The sequence below is a fragment of the Ctenopharyngodon idella genome, chromosome 13 (assembly GCF_019924925.1).
Source record: "Ctenopharyngodon idella isolate HZGC_01 chromosome 13, HZGC01, whole genome shotgun sequence".
Taxonomy (NCBI): Eukaryota; Metazoa; Chordata; class Actinopteri; order Cypriniformes; family Xenocyprididae; genus Ctenopharyngodon; species Ctenopharyngodon idella.
In genome coordinates this window covers 34,110,433-34,136,381 of record NC_067232.1, presented here as the reverse complement: position 1 = coordinate 34,136,381, position 25,949 = coordinate 34,110,433, and the positions used below count along the sequence as shown (strand labels likewise).

At 38.1% G+C, this 25,949-nt stretch overlaps 1 protein-coding gene across 4 annotated transcripts in view; it reads left to right on the top strand.

Moving 5' to 3' along the window:
- Positions 1-25,949, top strand: part of tjap1 (tight junction associated protein 1 (peripheral)) — a 127,219-nt gene that overhangs the window by 63,316 nt on the left and 37,954 nt on the right. For 3 of the 4 annotated variants that reach the window (XM_051917017.1, XM_051917015.1, XM_051917016.1), the window contains 3 exons: positions 2,046-2,106; positions 9,486-9,681; positions 12,233-12,261. In XM_051917017.1, the coding sequence (XP_051772977.1) occupies positions 9,526-9,681; positions 12,233-12,261 (185 nt within the window). In that variant the 5' untranslated portion in view covers positions 2,046-2,106; positions 9,486-9,525. The remainder of the gene's footprint in view (positions 1-2,045; positions 2,107-9,485; positions 9,682-12,232; positions 12,262-25,949) is intronic. The other variant, XM_051917018.1, reaches the window with a different exon arrangement.

Genomic DNA, 25,949 nt, shown 5'->3' with positions numbered 1-25,949 from the left:
TTTTTTGTTTTTTTTTTTGTTTTACATTGTACACAAAAGCAAAAGTTGTTACTTACTGAAAATCTGAACAAATCTGAACAAATCATTAGTTACTTTAAAGGATTAGTTTACTTCAGAATTAAAATTTCCTGATAATTTACACACCCCCATGTCATCCAAGATGTTTATGTGTTTCTTTCTTCAGTTGAAAATAAATTAAGGTTTTTAAGGAAAACATTCCAGGATTTTTCTACATAGAGTGGACTTTAACGGTTACCAATGGGTTGAAGGTCCAAATTGCAGTTTCAGTGCAGCTTCAAAGAGCTCTACATGATCCCAGACAAGGAATAAGGGTTTTTTTTTTTGTAAAGGCCATTTGAAAGGTCTTTGAACGTTCGCTTTGTGAACACTTGGTTGGTACTTCCACCTACGTCACGCGTGACCTTTCCTACGTGATTAACGTAATGCGTGAAGTCATGGACGCACATTGCAGAGCAGTGCAAGATGAGCATTTGTGGTTAAAATATGTGTGTATATGTGTGTGTGTGTATATATATATATATAATGTACATATATGAAAACTGAAACTGCAATTTGGATCTTCAACCCATTGAACTCCAGTGAAGTCCACTATATGGAGAAAAATCCTGGAATGTTTTCCTCAAAAACCTTAATTTCTTTTGGACTGAAGAAAGAAAGACATAAACATCTTGTATGACATGGGAGTTAGTAAATTATCAGGAAATTTGAATTCTGAAGTGAACTAATCCTTTAAGAATCTAAATCAGGTCAGTTGTGAGTTCATGTTTACTTTAATCTGAGCAGTTTTCTCAGTGTTGGGCAAATAGAGAGAGCCCAGTGCTGTTTGACTGTTTTACTTTCATACATCCTGTTATGTACATTGTGTGCACATTGCTTACATTTCGTATTGTGCTTCATTTTGTTGTAATATTTGATAACATAAAAAAAAAAAGTGTTCTTATTTACTATGCTGTCTTTAATCTAAACTTATCTTATTGCTTATTACCCAGAGCACGTACCAGTTATCTTTCTAACTACACGCTTTACCTTCTGTTATCTATAACTAAATTGCCCCTTTTTCAGTGACCTTATACTCTATACAGTCATTCTCTGTAATGACTCTAATGTCATTCATCCTTGCACACAGTGTGTCTGCAGTGCAGGAGTTCATTATTCCGCTGTGGTAACTGTGAGGGAGGAGGCCTGTCGGATATGGCTGCTAATGAGCAGCCTCTGTGTTAATTAGGCAAAGGAAGAACAATTGCTTTGAGTTGTGACTGAATGAGGTGGTTTCTGAGAAGGCCGTGAGTGAATGCACCGACTGATATTATTAATATTAATATAACTTGTGATGTGTGTCTCATGGCAGACCAAAAAAAAAAAAATAAACGGTTCACTTAGAGTTTACAGACAAAGTTTGTGAATTTATAAACCAGATGCTAATGTGATATTTTACATTTATACCATCCCGATTTCTACTTATGCTACTGTTATTTCTGTAGCAAAAAACTGCATTAGTAATTCATTTCTGCCAATCAGTTCAAACTGTTTCAGTAAATCAATGTAAAACTGTGATTTAACGCATTTATTTTGTCACTCAAAAACATTCCTAGTATAAAGTCCTTGTCCATTTTTTTCTCTAGATTTCACTTTTTGCAATAAATGTTTTAAATCTGATTGGCTGGAAGGGCTGTTTAGTTGAAATAAGGGGTTTGCTTGATTGAAGATAATAAAAAACCTTTTAAATTCGTTTTAGAGCAGTTACATAAAAACTCAACAGTCTGTTGTAAGTTATTCCATGCATATTGTATTTTTTATGTTTACTGATTTTTTTTGTTTTGTTGACGCTATATATAACCCCTTGGAGTATAAATAAATTTCACTCTATTTTTTACATGTCAGGATTTTCTTACCAGATGACCTGGATTAGATTCAATTCTTGCCCTGTTTTGCTGCTGATATTTATTTAAGTTCTTTCTCTTCATATATCATGTTTCAAGACTGACAAATCGCATTTCAGTAACCCAAGCAAATGTGTGTTTCAGAAACGCTCAGGGCCTGAGAACCTGTGAATGAGGACACCACTGAAATCAACTCAAGTTTCGGGTATGAAAACACACTATCTAAATAATTTGTTGTGTTTGTGCATCCTTGTCTTACATAGCTGGTAATCTGCCTCCAGAAATAGCTCTAATTAGAAGATGACATGTCTCTGCAGAGCTCTCTTGTGATACGCAGTTGTGTCTCATGATGTTCTCGTACAGTCATCCTCAGTTCAGTCATGATGAAAGAGATTTACTGAGATTTGGCTGTTCCAGAAAGGAAGTGTTTTCTCTCAACAAAGTTGATGTTTTTCCCTTTTTCCCATGAACTTTATCTGACTGTCTTTCACACCTTGCTGTCTGTTACTGTACCTAAAGGCCCTGATATATTCACGTGAAGGTCTTTTTCGTTCTTTACTTAGGGATAAAAAGGAAGTTTGAAATGCGTGACCAGCGGTATACTGTTAACAAACATCCTGATGTCACCCTGTGTTTAGATGAATATGTAAATATGTTCTGCAGCCTTTCCTCTGAATAACAGAATAAACACAGAACAAAAATGACAGTGGTGAGAAAACAGCAGTTAAGAAAGCATCTGATCATAGTGATGTGGACGTTTGCATGAGCTCTGCAAGTCGGCACTCCAGTGAAGTCATATCACGTTTACTTATATATAACACTTTATACAATGAGAAAACCATCAGTTATCTCATTAAATTAGAAATACAACTTCATTTTCTACTATAAAGCATCTCTCCAGTGTGTTCATGTATTTACTCGCTGACGTCTGACCTTGATGGACTGAACAGAAGAAATGAACTGGAGAAGATTTCCACGTCATAGAAGGTGGAGCCTCAGAACCACACCCACCTGTTACGTAATCACCACGGACCAATGGTACTGTAGTTTGAAGGTGTTTACCAGCCAAAGCAAACTGTTCCAGAAAGTTCTCCAAACTCCAAACAATCTTTGTTTTGGCCTGATTTTGTTTGAAATGATGTCATACTAGTTTGTTTCTTCGATTTAGCTTGAAGTATATCAGGGCCTTAACAGTTTAAGGTCATAGTCAAAATTGCCCTTTTTTAATACACATTCCTGGTCTTAATGCGCAGCTTGGTTCTGAAATACTTGGTTCTATTTGGTCCGTAGTGGCGTTGAGCTGTCGGGTATTTTTTGTAAAATGACTACTAAACTCTAGTTCATATTTGATTGTCCATGGCAAAATACAGGTGCTACTTTCTCACACACACACACACACACTGTAGCTGAATAATAATAGGCTAATGTATACAAATTCATATTATTATTCTTTAATATTAATTTTAATTACTATTTACTACATAATTTTAAATTATGTACATTAATAATATATAAATCAATATTGTAATATTGTTTGTGTTCATCTTGTTGCGAAGTTAAAATGGTGAACACCATTTCATGTTTCATGACTTTAAACCAGACAATGTACAAAAACAAGACCAAGTCCCAACACAACTCAAGGCCCACAGGATGACACATTCTGCTTGTCCTCTCTAAAGAGCTGGATTTATTTAACCAGGCTGTTTTGCTTGGTCTGCATCATCTGATATGCAAGTCATCAGGGAACTGAGAATGATCTCTGTCTGAAGCAACAGTGAGAGAGAGTCAGTAAGAGGAAGTGAGTGCGGTGCCAGAATGTCCTGTTGTCTAACTGAGTAACTAAGTAACTTATGCAATCCAGACTTCTCACACTTTGTGAAAAATATTAAACTTGGCAAATAATGTAAAAATATGTCATATATTACTTTTTCTACTTTTTGGTATGCAGTAAAAATCTAGCAAAATTGCAACAGTTGTTTAAAGGAACAGTTCATCCAAAAATTATCCCATGATTTACTCACCCTCAAGCCATGCTAGGTGTATATGACTTTCTTCTTTCAGTCAATCACAATCAGAGTTATATCCTGGCTCTTCCCAGCTTTGTAATGGCATTGTATAGTTCCCGAGTTTTTGAAGCTCCAAAAAGTGCATCCATTTATCATTAAAGTAATTCATACTACTCCAGCCAGGATATTATTTAATATAACTCTGATTGTGTTTGGTTGAAAGAAGAAAGTCTCATAGACATAGGATGCTTGAGGGTGAGTAAATTATGGGACAATTTTCATTTTTGGGTGAACTGTTCCTTTAAAGTAATTAAATAATACTTATTTTTATTGAATATGGGTTAAAACTACATACAACAGCAGCTTACTCTGAAAAGTATAAATTTTTTTGACTGGAACATAGTTACAATCTGAATCTCGGAATATGCCAAAGTCACACAACATGATCAAATTTAGCAATGAGAACGTTCGCATCTTTAGAAAACAATGGCCAAAAAGTAAAAAAATAAAAGCATTAAGACTATTTTGTGACAGAAAATGCAGGTTAATGTTACATTGCTACCAAAATAATATTAAAGACATACATTACTGATGTTCATTATAGTGCCCAGTTCTAGTAGTAATGTCATAGAAAGTCTTTAGAATACTTCTAATTTTGATATCAAAATTCACATCTGACTTAGAGACCTGATTTATCTGTGGTGCACAGTGATGTTTAATTAAAGCAGCTTAATTAAGTGTACAATCTGCGTGTACAATGTCAGATTGCTCTGAAATGAAGCTACGCAGCATCTGTGTGGGCATGTGACGGTGTGAAGGTCAGTATGTACTGTAATTCCATCCCTTCTGTTCACATAGAGCTCTAACCCTCACCCACAGTCATTAGTTCTGTCATGACAAATAGTAGGCTTAGCTGTAATGCTTTTTTAAGGTGTGCAATGTTTAAAAGTGTCTGAAAGCAGCTTTAATTAGCTTTTGAAAGAGTAGAAATCACCCTTAGGCAGCAACAGACACCTTCTAATGCACAACCAAATGGTGCGAGAAGTTCCACACACATTTGAGACCAGAGCATGTTAGAACAGAGACTCCTGTTGGTTAAAATGAGGCACATCATCAGGCATAGCTTGGTCACTGTTTTTCCATTGAACAGCAGTTGTGTACCTGTTAGTATCACAGGTGATGGTTGAAATCTTTGAAAATAGGTGTAGGCCTGTTACCAACATATGTTTCATCACATGAAATTTGGTTTTAAATCTCAAGAAGCAATTGAGGTGTGTTGTTCTGATAGAAGACTTAGCTTTTTGCCCTTCAGAAATTTCACACTAGATCTTTGAGGTTCCTTTGTTTTTCAACCCTTGCGTGGCTAGCAGCAAAAGCTTCAGGCCTTTTGCCCTAAACGCTTGTAAAATTTAGAAGGTACAAGGAAACCTTTCATCTGGATTTAGATGTTTTAAAAAGGACAAGCTGCCGGAATCTCCCAAAACACAGTTGTATTATTCTGTCTTAAAATGAATTCTTTCTCTCTCAGTTGTTGATAGTCTGTGAAAAAGTCATTTTTACTGGAAGAATGTTTAGGTAGATAAGTTGGTAGGTAGACAGATAGACACGTAGATAGATATAACTTACAGTCCCCCTGAAGTCAATAATTTTATCTCTTAAAACTCATCTTTGATCACCAATATGACATATTTAAATATTTTTTCCTGTGAAAAAAAAATTTCTTCATGCCTTAAAATAGCTGTAACTCTACACCCTTGCCTCAATTAGTATACACGGATCAATTAATATGCAAATTAGCCCCACCTCCACTCACACCAGCTCACAGATCCACTCGCTCAACTTACTGAGGTAAACGCTGCACAATGGTATCGCTCTTTACAACATCAGACACATGACGGTGATTAATATGATTAGCCTTTATCAAGCAGCTAATAATGTGTTGCTAATGTTACACAAACCAAGTTTCACGTTCTCCATGTCAGAGTCAGACAACTGCCTTCTAACAATCAGTATCCTTAAAGGAACACTCCACTATTTTTGAAAATAGGCTCATTTTCCAACTACCCTAGAGTTAAACAGTTGAGTTTTACCATTTTCGAATCCATTCAGCCGATTTCCGGGTCTGGCAGTAGCACTTTTAGCCGCAGCTTAGCATAGATCATTGAATCTGATTAGACCGTTAGCATCTTGCTCAAAAATGACCAAAGAGTTTCGATATTTTTCCTATTTAAAACTTGACTCTTCTGTAGTTACATCGTGTACTAAGACCGACGGAAAATGAAAAGTTGTCAACTTTTCATTTTCCGTCCGTCATTTTTTAGCGAGATGCTAACGGTCTAATCAGAGTCAATGATCTATGCTAAGCTATGCTAAAAGTCCTACCGCCAGACCCGGAGATCAGCTGAATGGATTCGAAAACGGTAAAACTCAACTGTTTAACTCCAGGGGAGTTGGAAAATTAGCCTATTTTCAAAAAAAGTGGAGTGTTCCTTTATGATACATAGATGTAGATGATAGATGACATACATAGATGATACATGTGGCAACTTTTTGAACAATATTGCTGGGCAATGTTGCCGTCAACGGGCAACCTGATGAGACACAGGGCAACTAATTAGGGCAACGACAGTTGGCAGCAACCAATCAGAGAGGAGCAAATCTATTGCCAACCCAATAAATACTTTATTATAAACACTTGTTGGGCACTTTATTTCAACTTTTCAAATATTTTCTTTGTTTTTATTAAATATAAATGTCTTTCCGGTCTGATTTGTGATAGGAAAAGGGAGAAGAGCGAGTTTGCCAAAAGGCGGATTCAAAACACACGTCAATTGCGTCAAAAGCTACATGCATGTGCCATACGCCCTACAGCCTACACCACTACAGACATTAAATAGATCACGTATTTTTAGTATTTAACTGAAAACACTGGTATTTTAAGCATTAAATGAGATAAATTCCCTGTTGATAAATTTGGGTTGACACATGATAACTTACCAGCGCAAAAAGATATAAGTTCACTCTCCTTTTCTTCACTCCACTGCCGCTGAGAGGCCGCCATCTTGTTTGAATTTTTCTGAAATCTTCAAGCCGGTCAAGTGATCGGCTGTTAGCATTCTAATTGGAGGATCTCAAAAAATTGCCCACGACCGATCTAAAGTATCCAGATATAAATTTGTTGCTCATTCTCAATGGGAAAGTGCCCAAGCAACATTGCCCGGCAACATTGCTCAAAAAGTTGACCCGTGTTTCACCTTTAGAAACGCTTTGAACAACTCAGAACGTCAGTGGAGAAAGACATATAGTTCATCATAACATCGTAATATACATCATACACCCGTTATATTGAAAAATCTACACGATTTTTCATATCAACGGAAAAATATACCTGGATAACCTGTCTTGTCTCGAGACTCCGCTGTTAGTTCGCTGTTAATGATATGCTAAAGCCCGCCGGCATGTTGACGTGATTGGTTACAAAGCAGTTTGTGACATCACAGACACCAGCGATTTTAAACCGGTTTGAGACTGCAGAAAATACTCAGCAATGGTGTTGACCTATGAATTTGCACATGGTTTGTCTTAAAGCATATTAAAAACACCACATAGACATATAAACAACTTGATTTTCACCAAAGGGGGTCTTTAGGTTTCTTTTACTGTTGGTGTAGGTAGAATTTAAGGCCAAAACCTTGACTGAGTGATAAGATACCTGCTCAGACGAGGATAAGACCTGGTTGAACTTTGTGTGAAACTTTATCAGTTCAGATGGGGTTGCTGATTAAAATCAGCTGTCTTTTGAGTCAGCTTTTACAAACACGTTTAGTTCTACTTCCTGTGTTTGGTTGTATAGGGCAGGCCTGGTGTGTTTGTGCATTGTGGGTAGAGGATGACGTCAAGAGGGAAAATCAGCCTGCCAATAAGTGGCACATTTTGCCAGTGACCCCCTCACGTGTGCGTGTGTGTATATGTGTGTCCCAGCCTGTGCCCTGCAGCACATTAGCAGCATGCGCAGGGAACACCATTGATTTCTTATTGGCGCCACACTGTGACACACCAGCCAATTCTCCCTTCATTTTTCCCATTTTACCAGTCAAGAACTTTAAAAATAGCCACACCAATAAAGAAAGCTGCTCTCCTGCAGGGGAAGGTGTGACCCAGGAAGAAGTGGAGAGAATCTGAGTGTTAACCATGGCCTGCTATTATGTGTAGCGTTCTGATTACAGGGAGCCACTGTCATCAATGCAGGTTGCAGTGATGAAGCAAAAGGAAGTGATCTAAAACTTTATTTTCTTTGACAGACTCGAACTTACTCTCCCACAATGTTGTTTTGTGTGTAGTGCCTGAAGCAACCAAATGTCAAGATAATATCGAATGGTCAAATATGTGAAAATTGGATCTACAGGGTAAGGATTTTCATTAACCTAGTTACTGCAAGTGCTTAAACTGAATGTTGTTTTGCAGCAGATGTTTTTGGCAGCTCTGTTCATTAGCAGCCCCACAGTGGGTTCATCTTACAATCTAATGGTGTTGCTGGATAACTTTAGCACTGTATGGGCAGGATTACATTTCTAAACAACATTTACAAATATTAACATTGGATGACTTTGAATACATACATATTTACTATAGATGCTTTTACTATAGTGGCCGTTCTGAGCAGTTTGTGATCCGCACCTTTCTGTTAAATTCATATTCCATGTCAGATACTAGCAGTACTTCAGGCAGCAACTGTTATCAACTATTTTTAATTTTAAATTTCTAGCAGCCTGGGATTACATTTCTAAATTACCAAAACAACTAAAAAACAGTTGGTAATTATTTCAATAACTTGTGTCAAGAAATCACAAACTTGTTTGATTTGAATGGGATTCAAATGGCAAAGTTTGTCTAGGCAAACTTCTTAGGGGAAAGTAGTATTGTTTGATTTGAATTTTTAAGTATATTTTGAATGACAGTGAAGATACTGTGGGTCAGCCCTACGTGCCTCAGTAAGTGATTGGATCCCAACCACACACCCACTTTTCCTATTCTATACATAGCTTCCTGTGATCAATAAGAGTCATGCAGGCAGTGGTTTAACGGTTTGTCTACTGGAAACACACTCCAACATGTAATCAATCACCCGCTTTAGAACGAGTCAACTTTTTACCCTTCCTCCCTCGTGCCTCTATGTTTGTGTCTATAACACCCTGTATCTAGTATCTTTTTGTCTTTCCTCTCCAATTCTCATCTTTCCTCAATTTACCACACAGATTATGATAATCACATCACAGTAGATGTATAGACAGATGTTTGCTTGTTGTTTGAGGCTTTTTTTGCCTCTGATTTTCCCTGTATCAGCTCCTGCTGTCTTTTACATCCATAGCTGTTTTTTATTGGTTGTTGTGTTTTTAACTGCCCAGTGGTGCTGATCAAAGCCTATTGATTCAAACTGCTTTTTTGACGTTGCCGCTTAGGGAGGAAGAGGCAGGGTGGCACAGGGGAGAGAGAGAGAGAGGATAGGGACTGTCTTTTTTGCATGGGACAGAGCTGAAGGGTACTGCTACTTTGGATTCTCATGCTTCTCTCTTGGCAGGACTAACGGACAGTGTATGGAAGCACACTGATCTACCAGAATGACGAGTGCTGCTCCCGCCCGGAAACCTTACCGAAAGGCACCTCCGCAGCACCGTGAGACGCGCCACACTGTTCCAGTATTTCGAGAGGATGTTAGCGGGAGTGCCTTGCCCTCTGCCAACCCTGCACCGTCAGCCCAGCCTGACCCCTGCCAGGTAATTTTTTCCCGAAATCATGCACCTATTTTGCAGCGTACGCGATTTATAGGCCCTTATCCACAAAGCCCTGAGAGACCCGTATGGTCGCAAGAATCTGACAGCGAGCTGGATGTCTCGAGCCTGTCTAGTTTGGAAGTTAGCGTCCTCCCCCCACCACGAATCTTCAGCCACGGTTCTCTTGGCACGAGACTTCCTCCCAAGCATCTCCGGCAACAAAGAATGAACCGTTTTATCAGTCGTAGCGATGACCTACTGGCGCTCTCTCCTGACGATGATCTCTCCTCCTCGGAAGGCTCCCAGCAGTGCATTCGGGGCAGCTCCCCGTCACATTCCAGCAGGAGTGCAGAGCGCTCCTTGGTCTTCAAAGAGAAAGCGGAGATATTTGTACCCAGGGAAGAACAGAGTCCTCCCCATGCAGCATCTGTGATGCATGCCCATCCACTGAAGAGCATCCTCAAGCAGTCTCATCAGTTGGGAGTGTACTCTTCCGACAGTCTGCGCAAGTCTAAGTCGGCAGAGATGCTAGGCCAGACGCGAAGTCGTGGACGTAGCAGGAAGCCCAAAAGCAAGTCCTTGGACAGGGAAAAGGGCGTACGAGTCTCTCCCACAGGACGTGCTACTTCCACATCATCTATATCTCCCAGCTCTATGCCACCGGATTGGAAGATGCAGCTTCTTGAGGAAAAGGTTAAATTTTCCCAATTTCTGGATGAAATCACTTACCGGGTGCTGAGCCCTGCCAGTCTAAAGATGTTGCGCGGGAACCTTCCCGAGCCAACAGTGTCTTCAAAAGAGAATCAAACCAAACACCACAGCAATCCCCAACAGTACGAATTCAAGGACAATCATGACAAAAAGCAAGAGAGGTGCAGACCATGGGATAAATGGGCTGCCCAGCATAGCAGAGCCAGCAGGAAATCAAGAGAGGCAAGACCCAAGACATGGCACACGTCAGTGGACAGTCCAGAAAGAGGGTCAGAAAAGCAGCATGCAGATCCCCATCGGGAAGGCGCCCGTCCTAAAGCCGAAGGCCCAATTTACACTCGGGTGGGGGGCAGCAATGATTCTGAAGGGGATGACAGGGCTCCACGGGGGGTTCAGCACAAGCCTCAACTCCACCAGTTGCCCCATGTAGAGAGCAGAGCCCTGCAAAAGGACAATATGGATAAATCAGGGCTGCCAAAGGTTGAGATTCCCACCATTCGTGTGGAGGGTGAGAAAACACCTTTATCACAAGTGACTGCCTTTTCTATATTATCACAGATCAAGGTATGTCATTGACAACATTTCTTTGACTTTACCCCCTCCTCAGATATTGATATTGATATTGATATTGATATTGCATTGAAGAACCTATCTACTACATTCTACAACAACAATTGTGCCTGAATGCTATTGCAATATTCATTTAGAGATAAACTAAATGTTCTAGAAATAGTTCACTAAAAATGAAAAGGTTTTTATTTTGTGCTTTATTTCGGTTTCCACTTTAGATGTTCTACTAACTATAAGTAAGTTTACAACTACATGTCAGGTCTACTAACCCCAGTTAGGGTTAGTAGAATAAATTGACATGTATTTGCAAAGTTACTTATAGTCAGTAGAATGTCTGTTGGGGGACTATCAAAATAAAGTGTTAGCAGATATTAAGCTGGTCACAATGTTTTAATTATATGGAAAAGAGCAGCTCAGAGATTCTTTAAAATATTCTTATCTCACTGTTCTGTTGTTCCCTAAGGACATTTTGCTCAAAATATGAGCGTTTACTAAAACCCCATCACCAATTGTCACTTCTGCAACAATGTTTCATGAACCTTTGTTCTGCTGTTTTATCTTGATCACAGATTTTCATCCATCAACAACAAAATGCATAATTAGTCTTTAAACAACCAGCGTTGTTTACAACCTTTCTCTACATTAGGCAAATGTTTAAAAAAAAAAAGCTTTGCCATTTTCTGCTCTGTGGGATATGGTGGACATTTAGCTGGCAGAAAAAAACAGGATGTCAGACCAATTTCATAGCTTCACTAGGCATGTGCATATTGACCTGTTTGGCAGAAAGCACAGAGTATGATGTCAAATGCTTCAACTGCGTCACTTGCTTTTTTATTGCAACTATGGAATGAATTATCCAACAAATACAGGTCATTAATAAAACTGTAATATTTCATTTATACCTGCCACAATTTACGTCTTTTGATCGCAATGAGTTTACTTACTGTATCTCAACTTTAAAACAATTAGAAGAGACACAAGTCTATCCATCAAAGCTGTTTCCTATGTGTGCAATAATATGAAACTGCTTTATCACTAGTTAAATGTTTTAGGAAGCTTTGACATTTAGAAATTGTTTTATAGCCACACAAAAGATCAGTTCACACTCAAGTCTTGAGGAAATGTTATGTTTGCCCTATTGGTATAAAAGACAAATATGCAGCAGTGTGGGTATTAAGAATATGTGAAATATTTATTTTAAAATGCAACTCAATTTTTATGTGTAAGAAGATATTCAGTGTGCACATACTAAATGAATGCTCTTTTCTTACAGGAGTCCTTATCAGATGCCGACAGGATCAAGTAAGTTTATTTTTTCTTCAAAAATTGTCATTGTTTTAACATTGTTGATTGGCAGTGTATAATTCTTTGTTTCAATACGCAATAATAGATTGGCCTTGTATTGTTTATGACAATGCACTGAAGTGTTCAAGTGTTATGTGGCATTAACCACCTAATCTGACCCTAAAGCTGATTATTCATTGGCTCTTGGTGTTGTATGGCATGGTTGGCCAAGAGCCAATCATGTGAGAAGATGCCTGTATGAGATCACTAGCTGATTAGCCTAGAAACTTCAGAAGGGTTCGGGTGAGTCCCTGGTTTATGGGGGTAACTGGGTGACTGTCAGAATGACAAGCTGTTGGCTGTGAGGTCTTGCGATAAGTGAGAGTGCCCACCTGACATCAGACTTCCTCTCTTCTTCGCACTACGCCTCGGGTGCTCACTGGGATACTAGGTTGAATCCACTTTGATCAGTGACATCTTGCCGTCTTTCCAGGCTTACAGGGATTTCAAGGCTTTTAGGCTCCAACACCAAAAAGCAGGTGCACACAACTAGTGACGAGGTTCTGCTTTCAACTCAGGGGCTCCCAATACCTCTGCTCCATTTTTTTCCCCAAGTACTGCATTAGCTTTCATGTTCTCTTCCTGTTCTGTGTTCCCTTTGTTGCTGCTTTTCTCCCACTGGAACTAATGCTATAAAGTCAGCACCTTAGATCCGGTATAGCTTAAAAGTTATACTAATTTTTAAAGCCGTTCCTCAAGTTGCCACTCCTCAACATCAGCACAAAGGTTGTGCTAGTGAGGATACTCTAGGGATTTGCAAAGCAATTTTTTTTATTATTTCTACTAGTCGGTAACCTAAATGAAATTTTTTTAGAATAGAATAAAGCAGACTGCAGAAGTCGCAAGACATTTTTAACGCCATATGCTTAAAAACAATGCGAGATATGACACGATCACAGTGCACTAAAATCGATGAATTAAAAGGCACAGCTTTTCAGAAAGGGTTTCACCCTGCAAACTGTCTTTACAGCTAAGGCGCAGTATAAAACAGTTGCTCAGTTACACCATTGTGACCCATGCTAGATTACTCACATGTAGGATTGGCTAACAGACTCGGTGTTCCCTTCATCATCTCACTCGTGATGCCAAGCGGAAGCATGCAGGACATGGTCAGGCAGGCGGATGTATTGATTGGCCTAGTTGTCTGTTTGATGGGTGGAGAGAGCTGAACGGTGGATGTGGTCTGAAGATGGGTTTCTCCATCATGTTTCCACCTCCCTCAGGGTGGAAATCTCGAATAAAAGTGGGCTATTGTTGAGGCTTCCTGTAACTCACAAAAAAAGCATTGTGAGTCTGTTATAATATACTCTCTAGAGTTTTTCAACAATTCCAGACATGCAAGAGATTGCCTGTGGATCTGACCACTCTGAGAGACCTATGATATAGTTGCAATGAGCTCTTTACTTTACACTTTAACTGGGCTTTCCTGATCTCACACAATTGGTTCTGTTCAAAACCTAGTGAGCTGCCTCTGTCTACTGCCCACTTAAAGGATTAGTTCACTTCTGAATGAAAATTTCCTGATAATTTCCTCACCCCCATGTCATCCAAGATGTTCATGTCTTTCTTTCTTCAGTCAAAAAGAAATTAAGGTTTTTGAGGAAAACATTTCAGGATTTTTCTCCATAGAGTGAACTTCACCAAGGTTCAAATGTCAGTTTCAGTGCAGCTTCAAAGGGCTCTACATGATCCCAGATGAGGAATAAGGGTCTTGTCTAGCAAAATGATTGGTCATTTTCTAAAAAAATAATAAAATGTATATACTTTTTAACCACAAATGCTCGTCTTGCACTGCTCTGTGATGTGCCACGCATTACGTAATCACGTTGGAAAGGTCACGTTTTTTCAGTGTTTTTACGTTTTAGTGCTATAAATACGTCAATATTGTATGTTTCAGCACCTTTCTAAACATACAAAAATGTACGTTTCGTGTCTTTGAAAGTTACGTATTAATACCTGCATATGAACAATGTGACCAGGCTGCCTGATTCAGTGAAGTAATTTTTGCCACCTTAGGGACACAGGAAACACAAACAAAGGACAAAAGGAACTTCCAGTCCAAGTCCAAACATTGAACCCAGTCTGTATGTGACTGAAAGGGATTTTTCTGGTCTTTTGGAATTGCTACAGTATAAGAGAGCATGTGCACATATAATTTCTATGGATGTACTGATATAAATGTATTTGATTATATATTATTGTTGATCATTTAATTGTAATAAGGCAATACTGACATTAAATATCTATAGATATTATAAATCAAAATGTTATTAATTTATAATACTGATCTTATAAGTATATATTCTGTCAGGTTTTGTTCAAAAGAGAGACGCTTTGTAATCGTGATGCTGGAGAGAAATGAAGCTTTGCTTATATCCATTGTGAGATTCATGGGGCTTGCGTTGTCATGAATAGTGTCAAAAAACAGCCATGTCCCACTCACTCATAGTTCCTGTCAGCCTCTGCTGACATTTCTATTCATTTCATGAGCCTCAGAGCCATTTACAAGAATATTGGTTTCTGTTAACACTCCATATAAAACCTCTCCAGTTTCACTTTATTTTCATATTTACATAATTCAATTTGTCCATTTCACTGGGATGTTTTATGTGGAGGGAGCTGTTTTCCTTCTGCTATCATCATCATCAAATACAACAAGGGCAACTGCAGTCACGTGATCAAGACTATTTGACACAGACCAAAACATTGACTAATGTTTTTGACTATTTGACTACTCATAGTTCTTCAAGAACTATGTTTTCAAGAACATCAAGAACTGAAGTTTTATATTTAAATGCACACTATAACATTCAAAAGTTTTTTTTTTTTTTTTTGTAATGCTTTAAAGTATGTCTCTTCTGCTCAAGGATGCATTTATTTGATCAAAGTTACAGTAAAAACAGTAATATTGTGAAATATTATTGCAATATATTATTAAAATAACATTTTCATGTAATTTATAATCATGTAATTTATTCCTGTGATCAAAGCTGAATTTTCAGCATCAATACTCCAGTCTTCAGGGTCACATGATCCTTCAGAAATCATTCTAATATGCTGATTTGCTGCTCAAGAAACATTTCTGATCATCAATGTTGAAAACAGTCATGCTGCTTCATATTTTCGTGGAAACGTGATGCTTTTTTCTGGATTCTTTGATGATTGGAAAGTTCAAAAGAACTGTATTTATTTGAAATAGAAATCTTTTTAACAATTTTGATAAATTTAAATAATATTTGATAAATTTTTTTTCTTTCTTTTTTTCCCACTAACTATTTGTCTCATGGATGAGAATCTCTTTGCTAACCTTGAAAGAGATAAAGCCACTTTGCTACGTGCCTGAAAACAACATATGCGCATTCAGAAATGTGTGACCGACAATTGGAGGAACTTTTTTTCCACACTGAATGTGGCGGTCCTTGTCAATTAAATAAAGTGGAGGATTTTCTAAACCGATGTTTGCACACAAAAGCCCACAATGTGTGTGTACCTCACACATTTAATTTAGCATCTTTTATGTCATAAGAATAATGAAAACAATTAAGCAAATCGTAATAGGCTGGATGGTTCCACATGTTCTTTCAGCAAGTGTTCAGAAGTGCTTTGGGGAATGTGTGTCTCTTAAAAGCACATGCTCACTTTGTGCTTTTTACATTTAGCTACTTTGTTCTTTTGCTCCATTTGTGCTCTAAACATGGGCCTGCGAACAGGCAATTTGCCACTAAAAAGAGTTACATTGGTGTATTTATAGCTTAAAACCCCTGCCCCCATCTAGGTCTATAACATGAATCATTGATGTTCCTGTTTCTCTGCTTTGCTGTTGCTTTCAGCAGTGTCACTTTGGCAGATATGAGTATTGGTCTGGACGTGTGTTTTGAGTTCAACGCTCTGTGCTTCCTTCACTCTGAACTGGGAAAGAAACTAGAAAAGGGAAAGGTGTTGCGTATTCTTAGGGAATCTCAAGAGCCTGTCAATGAAAGGTTTGATGTCTGTGAGCTTTTGGATGTTACAATCACTCATTTGTGTGTTGTCTAGCACTTGAGATGCTGTGTGGAATTCAATTCCCACTAGTCTGTCTACTATCACTCCCCATCTGATGACACAGTGATGGAGATTTGCAACACTGGTCCTTTTTTGCCACCACTTTTTGTGTTTCTTCTTTTCTTTTCAGAAGCATTTAACTATTTCATCAGCTGTCACTCATTTTTATTAAGAATACCTTTCATTTTTTCTTTTTTTTTGGGCTGAGAGTTGAAGACACAACAGTAAAGAAAATATTATAGTATATGCACCAAAAGATTTTTTTACTGAAATATCAAAACAGAGAAATTAAAGTTTAATTTTGCCGAAAGCTGAAGCTGAGTTTGCGTCATTTTTTGTGCGTCCACACTGCTAACATGTTTACCTATTGTAGCTTATCTACGTTGTGTGCACTAAGTACACGATGACGATAAACACATAATCTGAGAAGCATTAAGTAATCATCCCTTTTTCAGTCAATAATTTTGGCCCTCCAAAACTATTTCTATTCATTTTCAGTTGCGTAAATTTTGGTGCATCACTTACATCTTGACAATAATTAGACAGCACAGCTTTTTTGTTGCATTGTACACATTGTACATGCAATTCAATGTACTGTCCAATTTGCTAGTGAATGACTCGCTCAGTTCTTTTTATTTACTCTGTAAAATTACTTTGCAAATTACAGTGAATTGAAATACTAAACCATAATAATGAGTATTTAAAATATAATTTAAAGGGTTAGTTCACCCAAAAATGACATTTCTGTCATTAATTACTCATCCTCATGTTGTCCCAAACCCTTAAGACCTTCGTTCATCTTTGAAACACAAATTAAAATATTTAGGCAGCAACATCATTGCACCTTTTGAGGTCCAGAAAGGTATTAAAGACATCGTTAAAATAGTCAACATGACTACAGTGGTTCAACCTTAATATTATGAGGCGACGAGAATACTTTTTGTGCGCAAAAACAAAAAAATAATGACTTTATTTAACAATTTGAACTGTAGTCATACACAGTTGACATAGTGAACGCAGTTAAGCTCTTCTGTGTTCTACGTCAGAACCAGTGGTGTAGTCGGGGCCATACGCACGTATACGCCGTGTACGTACTTTTTGCCCAGGGCTGTTTACGTATTACGACTTCTAAGGATCAGTATTTGCGTATACCCACTTGTATTTTTTGCTTCGAAAGTCCGTAATCTTTTGTCATGTTAGATTCCCGTTAACTGTGTCCAATGCTGTTGTGCAAATTTGCGATTCTCTGTTGTAATTGGTGCATTAGCACTTCTATCATTCAATCCTTTTCCCGCCCATCGTCGACTAAAAAACAGGCTTGACACTGCGTGTTTGCGCTGAGAGAACTCCGCTTAAAGCCTCTCTGTGTTTTGAGTGGTGCACTGAACGCAGTTCTCTCACTGCAGCCGACACGGCGTGAGAAATATGGTGGTGAGCAAATAAGACTATGAATTAATTATATAGCCTACATCATGCATTCGGAGCTTTTATATGCGCAAAAATCCTGTACGAACTGAAAAGACCAATTATCAGCGCAATATAACGGAAGCCCGCTTTATTTAATGCATTAGTGGCGCATGAATCACCCTAGCTGTAGGCCTACTCTGAATCTTATCACGCTCCAAAAGTGTGATAAGATTTCCACGAGCCATTCCTATCGTGACACTGATGATAAAATGCGATCCATTTGAGTTCTATTGAGAGTTAAACACTTTAAAATGCTATAGAGAAAGTCAAACATGATCTAGACTGATGAACAAATGACTGATGAAAAGAGGGAAAAAAACCCCATCATCTTGCAACATTTATTAGAAAGCTTTTAAACTATTCATGACCCACCCTTACTTACTGAAGATGAACGAAGGTCTTACGGGTGTGAAACGACATGAGGGTGAGTACTTAATGACAGAAATTTCATTTTTGGGTGAACTAAACCTTTAAATGCTCAAGCATGCACATAAAGCTTGCCGCTGTGACACCAGCAAGCATGGCACAAACTTTTCTGAGATTGGGACACAAACTAAATAAGTACAATACAATAGGGCTGTTATTTATATCTTAAAAAAAAAAAAATATTAAAATATTTTTAAAATGTTGGACATAAATGTATTAACAAACAAATAAATAAATACATATACAGCAACCTGAAACACTTAAAAGAAAGATATCAGTACAAACATAATCGTCAATGGACAAATATAGCCTTAACATCGAATCAAATCTCAGAGGTCCGAACACAAACAAAATAAATATACATTATAAAAATAAATAAATAAAAAAATAAAAAAATATAGCAGCAAACTGAAACACTACAATAATATGGACAATTAGGCAATAGCAGACGTCACTATCTCAGTCTTCTCATATTATGAGAAAATAAACACAGGTTTGTCTGAGTTGTCGAGGAAAAGTGAGCTCTGTGTCTTGCTTACAATGAAGCCGTAACACCGGCCTTTGAGAAGATATGCTCCAATGACATAGACATGGAAATTAAGTTAAACATGTTGTGCAGTAAGCGCTGTACTAATTTATATTTCACACAAACACTTGGAAATGCACCTAACATTAGCGTTCAGTTATCTAGGTTTACTTTAGCGCGAGCGGACATGTAAAGAGGCTATTGGCTAACTTTAGGCTACTACTTGCATGGTTCAAATGATATTTTTTGTTCGAGGTCGCACTTCACCTTTTTGTGGTCATTCTTGACCCTCTTGAAATGTTCCCACAATTTGGATTTTCTGCCAAACATATTACCGCATGGACCGACCATGTTAGTGATCTGTCACTGCGTGACTTCGCCAATTCCTGTGGAGTTTTTTTTTTTTTCTGTGACTAGTCGACCAAGCCTCTTCTCATTGACTAAAGTTTAGTCAACTATTAGAGGGCAGCCCTACTGAAAGCAGTGGTAAATATGCAAATTTGTAGAAATTGTGAAAGTTAAAGAGGCCATATTATGCCCTATTACAGAGTCTTGCTTTTGTTTTTGGTGTCTATTAGAATGTTTTCATGCTTGAATGTTCAAAAAAAAAAAAATGCAGCACCTTTCTTCTCAGTCTGTCAGTAATGCTCGGTTTAGTTCCTGTCTCTATGAAGCCCCTCCTTCTGAAAAGTTCAGTGTGCTCTGATTGGTCAACTAGACCAGTGTGTTGTGATTGGTCTGCCGCTTTGAGCGCATTTTGTAAATGTCACACCCCTACAAAAACTGCAAGTTTCAACACACGACTAACTAACTCAACCTGACCTTTCCCCCTTTTTTTTTAACGTATGCCTTGTTCGGGTCACTGGGAATTATTTAAATGAGGAATATCATGATGTGTTAATTTCCGGAAGAAAACTCAAGACTACAATAGAGCCGTTTCAGTGAGTTAGAGAATAACTCCCACTGGAGTGACTTTGTGCTTTAAAACTTTACAGAACTTTTTCATGCTTAAACAGCAACATTACACACTAAAGAAAGATGAAAATGTAAAAAAGCATAATATGTCCTCTTTAAATCAGAGTAATTACTGAATATTTGTCCACATGACAATATGTAATAAAAGAGACAGATTTGGTTGTAATAAATAGTGTTTTAACAGACAAGAACAAATCATTTCCGCATTAGGACTCACGTCTGGCTGGTCTCATTTGGACTGTGCCCCATATTGCAAATGCTGCCCCCTTGCTACCAAAAAGAAAAAGGTCACTGGCTCATATTTGGGATTATGGGGATTTGAACAAACCTCTTCCCATAAGTATTTTGCAGTATTGCGACAGTATTCAATCTCTTCAGCATCTCGTCTCAACATGTGCCAACCAATAGGCCAAATATCAAACAAAGAGCCTTTATTGGAGAAATTCACTGTACAGGACCACCCTGTTAGTCACTAGTGGCTCAGGATAGTAAAGTGTCTGAGTGTGTTTAAATCTTGTGGCCAGACTGAGGCTAACTGCCCTGATTGGTGGAGCTTGTCTAAACTCCCATCCTTGCACCACAGTTTAATGACTCTTTTGTGCTTTCATGCGTCAGGAAGCGTAAATGCCCTGCTGCTCAGGCTTTAGCTGGTCCTGATAAGATTCTTCATTTTGTGTTAAGCACTTGATGATAGAATTGTTATGAGAACAGGTTTAGTTGTAAGAGTTGACGCTGTGATTAGCTCTGTGGCTTATTGACTCTGTTTCCATAAAATGACTGTTATCAAGTTTTGTGTTGTTCTTGGTATAATTATGCCAATTAATTTGATAGAAGATGCTGCCAGATTACTATTAATCCACAGCTTGCATGAATAGAGCTGAATTAAATTATATCTTGATATTTTTTCATACAGTAGACATTATTTGTCTTATAAATGTCTTAATAGGTTCTTTTCAAGATATCTTGATATAGAGACAGACATATATCAAGTAGGTTAATATTAAATGTAAAAAATGCAGTACAAAATCTAGTTAACCCTTTAGAACCTAAAGCTAAAATAGCCCGTTTTCACATATTATGTTTTTTTTATTATAAAATTCTCTAACAATGTGCTATCTTCAAGTGCAAGGTGTCATTTTTTTCAGAAAACAACTGGCTTTCAATAAATTACAGTTATTGACCATTAATGTATATGGTGAGTTTGTAAATAGAATTTAAATAAAAAAAATAATAATACATTTTCTGCTTTTTATTTAGAAAAAAACGAGAAAAATGATGATCGAAAGAATCTAACACTTCAAACTTGAAAATTCAACTATATTACATACATACAAGTCATTTTGTGACACTTGGTTGCACAGTTTTCATTCAGGAAAATTTTTTTTCATACACACATACATATACTACATATGCACGCATCAGCACGCATACATTTACCGCACGGACACGTTATACAGATGCACACACCAAATGCGAAATGCGAGTCTCACTTAGCCTCCTCCCAAGTCTTATAAAAAATCATCCCAATTGACTGTGTACTCCTTCGCCATGTTTTTGTTTGTTTCTTCTATTATTTATGCGATCCAAAACTCCCTAAACTGCCGCGCTCCATATCTCTACGTTCAAATCCTCCTTCCACCCGCTCTCCCCGAAAGCGGCTGCCATTTGGTGACGGAAGGAACGAAATTACTGTAATAACCCTTATATTGCCGTAATAACCCTTATATTATAAAAGCCCATGTTGTCTACTATCTGTAGCAATTTGAATTATTACGATGGCACAAACGGTTCAAGAGTTACGGTAACATGAATACAGCTTGGTTGGATGTGTCGCCGACGACACATACGGTTTTAAAGGGTTAAAATAAATCAAGGCATGTTTTAAACTTTTTTTCTCTAAACGAACAGGCATTACATGGAAATAAACTGCAATTTTAGCAATATATACTTTTTATAAGAAGTATTAATGTATTAAAAGGCTGGGACACGATGACACGAATCAGTTTTGAATTAGTTCACTGAAATGGAGACGTGGAATTGATTGAAAGAAATGAATTGAACTTACCAACATTAAAGGCACGGTCAGTCACATTAGTGAAATTTTGCAGGCTAAAAAGGTCCATTGTCTCTTATCAATAATGTAGCGATGCATGAAGCACCACTTTCAAACTAAACAGCTTTATATTGGTAAATGTAGCGAATTCATGTGTTCCAAGTTATCTTGCAAATTTGGCCACTGTAAAGAGAGTAAGTTGCAATTATATAGCTTGTCCTAAATTGTTACATTAACCTATTACCTGCTGATGCCTTTCTGTGTTTTATTATGTTTACATCCCTTGAGGCTTTTAGTCCAAATATAGGCTCATTCGGATAAAAACTTATGGATTATCATATGTTTACTTCAAATATCTTTAGAGAGCAGTATTTTTTCAATTTTTACCCAAAATAGGGCGATGTGAGCGTTATGGAACACTAAACTCTCACATTTAATTTTTAATTCATACTCGACGCCAGAGGGCGCCTTCACGCAGAAACTCCACAAGTGAGACTCATAGGCGTAAATAAAGCTTATGACGTTCCAGGAAATCCCTATTATGGACAAAAACATCCAGCTATCGCTGTAGCTGAATTAGGCTTGCTACAGTAGTCAGTGTTACCGGTGTTCAGTCGCAACACCGGTTTCATCACTTGCCCACCGTGGCACCGAGGTTAATTTTTTTTCCACTTTAACGCGTTAAAAATATTTGCATTTAATGCAATTAACGTAGTAACCGTTTTCTGCGTTATATGATCAAGTTCTTATTCATGCTAATGCTTTTAAACCATCCAAGCGCGACAAGGCAAAAGAGAACGCGCTGTCTTGTGAATGTCCTGCCTATGTGACACACACACACACACACACACACACACCGCTCCAGTATCGAGTTCTTTTCTGCTCTTAACGAACCATACTATACACACATTATGCCAAAATGTCTGTTTTGTCGAGTGTTTTTCAGTAAGAGTAACCCACCATTCAAGCAATTGCCATTAATTTGAAAGTGAAAGCCGGCCTTTCCGTAACAAAACGTCAAAAGCTCGGCCGAACAGCTGATCATAGCTGTACAGGGTGGGTTTTTATTTTTTAATGTCAAAAACATTTCTCGTCGCGGAGAGCGCAGTTCATGGTTGCATAACAATGACAGATGCCACAGGAGCGCAAGCGCTTTGGAAACAAGGAGAAAACAACGTGGCCGCGCTTTCCACGCGTTTTTAGACACGATATGTGAACGGCCCCATAAGCGGTTTAAAAAAAAAAAAAAAAAAGATGCCCCGCCCCCCGGTGACACCGGTATTACCAGTGTTGTCACATGTCGATTAACCGGTGGGAAAATTTTCTCACCGTCACATCCCTAAGCTGAATAAAATGCAGATACAATTTGACTGATTAAACAAGAATTCAAAAATGATATTGTATGCGCTCCAAAAGATAACCAGTCCGTTCTCAGGTACGTAAATCACGAAAAGTTTGATCAACCAAAGAAATAAAATTTTCTGCACACTGAAGGACATGTAATTAGACCAAGGCAAGGGTCTGTCACAAAAATTATTTTAATTTAACATCTACAAGATGAAAAATGTGCTGGAAAATATCTTAAAAACAGACCAAAGAGCAGATGTTTCAGCTCATGCTTTCTTCAGTGCTCATGGAACAAACAACAACACCACTCTACTATAGACAATTACTAATTGTTACCAGCTGAGCTCAATCAGCTGATAACATGTTAAAGTAATTTTTGTGATAGACCCTGTCTAATTGCATGTCCTTCAGTGTGCGGGCAATTTTGTTTTTTTTGGTTAAACATGAAGAATTAACACACCATTGCGACAATATATGGTTTATCTGTTCTTCAAGCCATTCATGTATTTTCATAAGGATAATGTATATTTATAAAGCAATGCCAATCATAGCCTTTATCACTGTATAGAATACTATAAAACAATATAATTTCTGCCTCATTCTGTGATAAGAAGCCACATCAGTTAACAGAAGGAAGTTATTTCAAACTGGTTGCATTAAATGTAATTCTTGCTTTTCTATGCAATGCTGTAATTCTTCAAAAAAAGATGAATTTGACTGATAGCTTTTTAAGAGAGTTTAACAAACTTGAATGCAGAATTGCATGGGAAAATGTCTTGCCTCACACGAAATTACAGATCGTGCTGATTCGTGCGCCCCTCCTTTCGAAAAGCATAGTGTGCTCTGATTGGTCAACTGGACCAGTGTGTTGTGATTGGTCAAGCGCTTCGAGCCTGTTTGGGAAATGTTCCGCCCCTTACCATAACCGTGAGTTTCAACACAATACTAACTAACTCAACCAGGCCCCGCCCCTTTTTTCTGCGTATGCCTTGGGTGGGAATTATTTAAATGAGGAATATTGTGATGTGTTTGTTCATGAAAGAAAACTCAAGAGTACAATGGAGGTATTTCAGGGAGTTCAGAAACAGTGACACTGATAGAGAGAATAACTGGAGAATAGCTGGAGGGACTTTGTGCTTTGTAACTTTGCAGACCTTTTTCCAAGCTCAAACAACAACATTACACACTAAAGAAAGATGAACATGGATAAAAGCATAAAAGGTCTTCTTTAACAAATATAGGATGGTGGAAAAAGATAATTTTTTTCCCTATACATAGTATACATAACAATAAACACAAAATGAGAAGTGAAACATGGTGAAACATGGCATTTGTGTGGGTATAGTAATGAGATGGCAAAGTGTGACTGCTGGTACACAGCAGATGTGTTCTGCATCACTGCAGCTGCCCGTTCAGCTCAGCACAGAGCCAGCTGCTCACAAACACACACACACACACCTGTACTGCTCCTAATCACACATTCACACACCTGCATGACTAAACCTTAACTCGCTCTCAGTAGGCACAACATTTAGCCTAATGTTGTACTGCAGAGAGCCTTTTAATCATCGGGCTCAGGATTGTTCAGTGTTTTGCACACATACAGTTTTCTTTGCATTAGGTTTGGGAAACATTCTTCAGCCTCCCCAAGCCCCATTTCAGCACCTTCAGATTGCTTTAAAGTGTTGTGGATGTGGTTTTCTTTGAGTAATTGGCAGCTTTCAGGAGTGTTGGCTGGGTTGTAGGCTGAGGCATCATTATGTGTTTGACACCTTCTCCCTGTACATTGGATGTAGGATGTGAAAGCTCACATAGCTGAGGTGCACCTGTAGTCCTGTAATAGAGTCTGTAGGGTATTTTGTTTATTGGACGACATCTTAGTTTTGCACTGTTTTTCTTTGTTAGGCCCTCGTTACACCTGGTATTAAGATGCGTTTTGGTCTATTGGATCACAAGTAAACGAGGGAGACACTGTTTACACCTAGTGTTTTAATCATCATCTCTTTTTTCCACTTTCAACCACTTCTGTCCTGATTTCTTCGAGGGGAGGGTCTATGGGCGGGTAAATGAATGGGTTTTTTCAGATCTTTCGATCTATTGGACGGAATAAGCTTGTGCAATTTACATATGAACGCGAAAGGAGACGACAGGAAAATACAGAGGCCAGCAGCTTTTGTTTCTGCTCTGATAGCCGCAAGACCGTCCAAATGCTGTGATTGTGTGTTAGAAATCAGGAGTGGTGAGAGAACATTGTGCTTGGTACATTTTTAGTCTTCAAACCAAACTTAGGTCTTCAGCCGACAAAGTTTAAATCCTGTCTGGCTAGCGCGCTTCCCATAATGTTCCCATAACAAAGAGTATGTAGTCTTTTGTGGCTATTTGAACACATGAAAGCTATGAAAGCAATCCTGTCGAATGCGTTTTCGACTACCTCGGGACAAGCTCAAAACGCTTTACACCCCGTTTGCACCTGTATTTAGCATCGTCCACTTGTGATCCAACCAAAACGCATCTTGATACCAGGTGTAAATAGCGTCTTAGTCAATAAAGCTTTACAGTGACAGTAAATTGTTGTAACATTGTTAGAATTTTTATTTTTTTTTTCAAGTAAATGCAGCTCTTTTGAACTTTCTATTAGTCTAAGACTCCTGAAAAACCCAGAATTTCCACAAAGATATTAAGTAACATTTCAACATTGATGATAATAATAATGTGTCTTGATTACCAAATCAGCATATAAGAATGATTTCTGAAGGATCATGTGACACTGAAGACTGCTTTCAGCTTCAGAAATTCAGCTTTGCCATCACT